The sequence below is a fragment of the Eriocheir sinensis genome, chromosome 36 (genome assembly GCF_024679095.1).
Source record: "Eriocheir sinensis breed Jianghai 21 chromosome 36, ASM2467909v1, whole genome shotgun sequence".
NCBI classification, from domain to species: Eukaryota; Metazoa; Arthropoda; class Malacostraca; order Decapoda; family Varunidae; genus Eriocheir; species Eriocheir sinensis.
Genome location: NC_066544.1, coordinates 8,927,490 through 8,932,300, shown reverse-complemented (window position 1 = coordinate 8,932,300; position 4,811 = coordinate 8,927,490). Strand labels below are relative to the sequence as shown.

The window sequence follows — 4,811 nt, the reverse complement described above, 5'->3', positions numbered from 1 at the left end:
GGATTATTACTGACATCACTCAACGTCGTCATTATCATCAACACACACACACACACACACACACACACAGGCCATAGAGCACTTTTGTTCCGGACGTGAATGTGTGTGTGTGTGTGTGTGTGTGTGTGTGTGTGTGTGTGTGTGTGTGTGTGTGTGTGTGTGTGTGTGTGTGTGTGTGTGTGTGTGTGTGTGTGTGTGTGTGTGTGTGTGTGTTCAATTTATCAAACTTATAGTAGCCAAACATTTAGATTTATTTGGCTCATACAGATTTAGTAAAATAGAAAAAAATATATACACACCGTCTTTGCCACGACTCTACTGTTATCAAAAGTAATTTCCAAAAACACTCATATTTGTATTGTTTTAATCTTACTCCTATCCTATTATAATAATACTTCCTCGTTTAATGAACATAAATTTACTTCAACTTGTATTTCTAATTACTACCTGTATTTCTAATTACATGTAGTCTGCGTCATCTTGCTGTGGTTATTAGGTAAAAAAAAAAAAAAAAAGATATTACAATGAAAAAAACTATTACACACACACACACACACACACACACACACACACACACACACACACACACACACACCATACATTCATTTAGGTATACCTCTGCCTATCCATTCATACACTTCCTATTTATACTAAACTAAAATGAAGAAAAGATAGCGCCATGAATTTCCTGCATAACAATATAACCATCAGAAAACATAAGTGATCACTGAATAAATAAGAAAGTGTAAGTACTGATCATTGAATAAATAAGTAAACTGATTAATGAACGAATATAAACAGGAAAAAAAATATGTTAAAGTAGGAATCAAATCTGTGGAATTCCTGAAACAAATAAAATCATTGACATAAATTTACCTTTAATTTTGCGGTCAGAAAAAAGAGAGAGAGAGAGAGAGAGAGAGAGAGAGAGAGAGAGAGAGAGAGAGAGAGAGAGAGAGAGAGAGAATCACCATTACATTACCATCCCTACCGTTAAAAGAACATAACTCCATCACACTCACTCACTGTATTCATCACTCACCTACATCACCCTAACCATCACCACCACCTTCCCCACTAATTCCATCACCATCACCACCACAACATTCACCACTACTGCCCATAAAAACCATCGCCACCATCACCACCACTTTTTCATCATCATCATCATTATCATCATCCACAATACCATTTTCACCGACCAACACTTTCACCATCATCATCAGCAGCAGCATTACCATTTTCACTATCCATCATCATCGTCGTCATCACCACCACCCTCGCCTTACAATGTTCCATCACTATCATATACAGCACTTCCCCATCACCATCAACATCATCACTCTCTCCCATACAACCATCCACACCACCACCATTACCATTACCATCATCATCATCACACGGTAACAGACAGATTGGCGCGGAGCTTCCCCTTACTGGAATTAAACAGAACGAGCTTGGGTGCAGGGGTCGGGAAGGGCACTAGAAACCGCTTGACCCTCACAGACCCATCCCTCCCCTCCTCATCCTCAAGCTTCCTCTTCGATCCTCCCACTGGGGTCTGAAAGCTGAAGTTTCCCTGAGGTGTCGATATGTTGTGGGGGGCATCTAAGGGGACCCTCATGTCTTGGGTTGTACTATGGAAGGCTGTGGAGGAGTGAGCGAGCTGGTGTTCTGCAAGGGTGTGAGTTGGGTTCATTATCATTTTGTTATCCTTTACCCCAGTGGCTCCCTTGTTCTTCCCCTTTCCTTTACCCACTGGGCGTCTCTCCGGGGGCATCATGGACCTCCAAGGTGTTATCCTGACGTTAGGGGTTGCGGCTTCGGGTCTGTATGAGGGAATGAGGGTTGAGGGCGCCACTGCAGCCACCACCACTGTCCGGGATTTCATGGGTCCTACCTCCTGCTGGCGCCCTGCTGCAGTGCTGGTGTTGGCGGCATATTGGGTGATGTTCTGGTGGTGTTGGATGAGTTGTGTGTTGGCGGGTGGTTTGTTTAAGGTTCTCGTGATGGTGTTTCCTTGTCTGTGTTCGTTGTTCATCATCACCCACTCGCTCCCACTCACGGCTGTGTAAGTGATGGGTGTGTAAGATGACTGGACTTTTTTTTGTATGTGTGTGTGTTAGGGTAGTAATTGTTATTCACGGCGTGTCAATGCTCTCCACCACAAACATGATAAAACAAAAGAACACAACAACCATGCAGCATCCAAAAGTAAGGAAAATTTACGATGAATAAATGACACTTAAATAAATAGTAAAAAAGTAAGTCTTCCTAACCCAGTGCGTTGATTGGTACTTCACAACTTCCTACAGTGTGAATAACAACCAAACAACATTGAGAATATTCTATGCATTTTACCTGAAGATGGCGCTGGAGCTGGCGGCGGCGGCGGTGCCAAAGGTAGTGATGATAGAGGTGCAGCGCCCAGGGAGGTGGTGGATGGGTCGGGAAAGTCATCTGAGCTGCTGGAGTCGTAGTTCAGCAGCTGATGATTATCCTGGGGAAGTAACTCACCGTCAGGCACAGGTACTCAGTACTCGTCACGATTAATCACTAGTTAGAGCCCACTAATCGAGTTGTTACCTTACGAAACACATATCAAGTCATTACAATTATTTCGATGATAGGAGCAAAATAAATAAACATCAATATCAGGAATAACATTAAGTTCAGTGGGGGTAGCATTATAAATTATAGATGTGCCGCAGTGCTGAAGTATGTAACGTATATTCCATAGTCGATGAATGGAATTGCATAACTTCATAAAGAGAATTTCCACAAGAATCGAGTTGAACTGAATCAAACTAGTGTTCATCCAATAAATTCCAAAACAACTCGTCCCACCACCAACAACATTTCCCCGTGTAATAATGAACACACACAAAAGAAACACAAGAACTTGCCCCCGTGCAGAAGAAGAATGTAGGGAAGTAAACGCCTCCTGCCAACGAGTTCTAACCTTCTCATCAGCCGAAGAGATGACCTGCCCGAGAGAGTTGGTGTTCTGCGGGGTGAAGTGCTGAGTCCCCGTCTTATCGAATGCATTAGTGTCATAGGTGGGGCTGATAGCAGAGAAAAGGTCCACCTCTTCACTCCCACCGTTACCAGCAGAATCCCCTAGCCCATCACCTTCGTTAACACTGTCACCACCACCATAGTCTACACAGTTACCGTATCCCCTGTTTCCAGCACACTGCATATATTCTGTGGCATCATAACCATTACACTCCATATTGAAGCCTCTTTTAGCACCTCCCTCAGCACCCATTTTCTTCTCCTCGGCTTTTATTTCATCGTCACAGCTCGTGGTCACAACCTGAAGATAAAAGATAGGAGTAAGTTATTTTTCTGTAGGAAGGCAATGTATGAATAAAATACCAGACAAAAGTATGAAAAAAATGTACCAATTACAAAATAATGAGGAAAAAGGCAAATGCTAAAAATCCTCGACATTAAAAAAACTACAACCATGATAATCAATATAAAAAAAGAAAGATTATATATGTAAAGGAAGCTATAATTCTCCTCCTCCTCCTCCGCTTGGGTTCATATTGAGAAACTTCGAATACAAGACGCCGGGAGTTATGTTATCCTTGTATAATTCGCTGGTAAGGCCCCACCTGGAATACGCCGTGCAATTCTGGTCTCCTAATTACAGGAAAGACATTGAATTACTTGAGAGAGTACAGCGCCGCGCCACGAAGATGATACCATCACTGAGGACGAAACCCTATGAAGAACGACTCGAGCGACTCAACCTCTTCACGTTGGAAAAGAGACGACTGCGGGGAGACATGATACAAGTCTTTAAGTACCTGAACAAGCTCAGCAACTTTGATCACTCCAAACTCTTCACGGTACAAACTAACCTGAGAACAAGAAACAACGGAAAAACAATTCAAGCAAAGCGATGCAATACCGACATCGGCAGGAGTTATTTCTCGAATAGAGTTGTTCGCCACTGGAACAGCCTTCCTGCAGAAGTGGTTAGCGCAGAAACCATCAACTCCTTCAAGAAACGCATTGATCGCCACTTTGCTGCAACGGGTGTGAACTGAACGTTCCCAAGAGTAGGTACACAAGTGCTTTACTCCTTCCCTGCAAGCCACTCCTATGGCAAACGGATTGATTAAATCACTGAACGCAGGCAGCCTAGTAATGAGCCAACAGGCTTTCTGCTGCCTGCTAGTCCATGTTTCCATGTTTCCTCCTCCTCCTCCTCCTCCTACTACTACTACTACTACTACTACTACTTACCTCCTCGTGGTCTACAATACTGCCATCGCCACTGAGGTCGTTGTAGGCACTCCCCTGATAGGACAAATTCAGGCTCGAGTCGGAATGCAGCCAAGGAAAGAGTGTGGCGTTGAGGTCGTTCCCTGCTGCGTTAGGGGTCTGTTGCTGCTGCTGTGGTGCTGTTGATGATGATGATGGGCGGCTCGATGTCTTTGGGGTACTTGTAATCATTGTGACCTTATTGTTGGGGGCTGGTAAACTGTAATAGTTATGATATTGATGCTGTGGTAGGAAGTCCTGGTACTGTGTGTGTGTTTGGTTGCTCTGGTGCTGTGGCGTCTGTGGTGGTTTGGTGCGTCGAGTGTTGGCTGTGTGTTGTGGTTGTCTCGGTGGTGGTGCAAAATGCTGTGATACTGAAGATGCTGCTGTTTTAGAAATGATCCCATGCTGTGTCTGAGTGTTTCTGGTGTTACTGTGATGCTGCTGAGTGGAGGGCTGTGTATCAGAGTGGTGGTGATTCTGTGAGTGCTGTATGGTGCTAGAGTCAGCATGAGAAGTCGGTGGTGGTGGTG

General features: G+C 44.0%; 2 protein-coding genes across 2 annotated transcripts in view; both read right to left on the bottom strand.

Moving 5' to 3' along the window:
- Positions 1–307: 307 nt before the first annotated feature.
- On the bottom strand, positions 308–4,630 carry LOC127007730 (uncharacterized). The gene is made up of 4 exons (XM_050878978.1): positions 4,261–4,630; positions 2,963–3,319; positions 2,362–2,500; positions 308–2,067 (listed from the first exon to the last, which is right to left on the bottom strand). Exons 1-4 carry the CDS (start codon positions 4,468–4,470, stop codon positions 1,397–1,399), a joined length of 1,377 nt encoding a protein of 458 aa, XP_050734935.1. The 5' UTR covers positions 4,471–4,630; the 3' UTR covers positions 308–1,396.
- Positions 4,508–4,811, bottom strand: part of LOC127007979 (putative uncharacterized protein DDB_G0271606) — a 6,558-nt gene continuing 6,254 nt past the window's right edge. Inside the window, exons 10-11 of the mRNA XM_050879524.1 lie at positions 4,563–4,811; positions 4,508–4,521 (exon numbers count right to left, since the gene is read on the bottom strand). The exon at positions 4,563–4,811 is cut by the window's right edge and continues 1,315 nt beyond it. Of these exons, the coding sequence (XP_050735481.1) occupies positions 4,508–4,521; positions 4,563–4,811 (263 nt within the window). The remainder of the gene's footprint in view (positions 4,522–4,562) is intronic.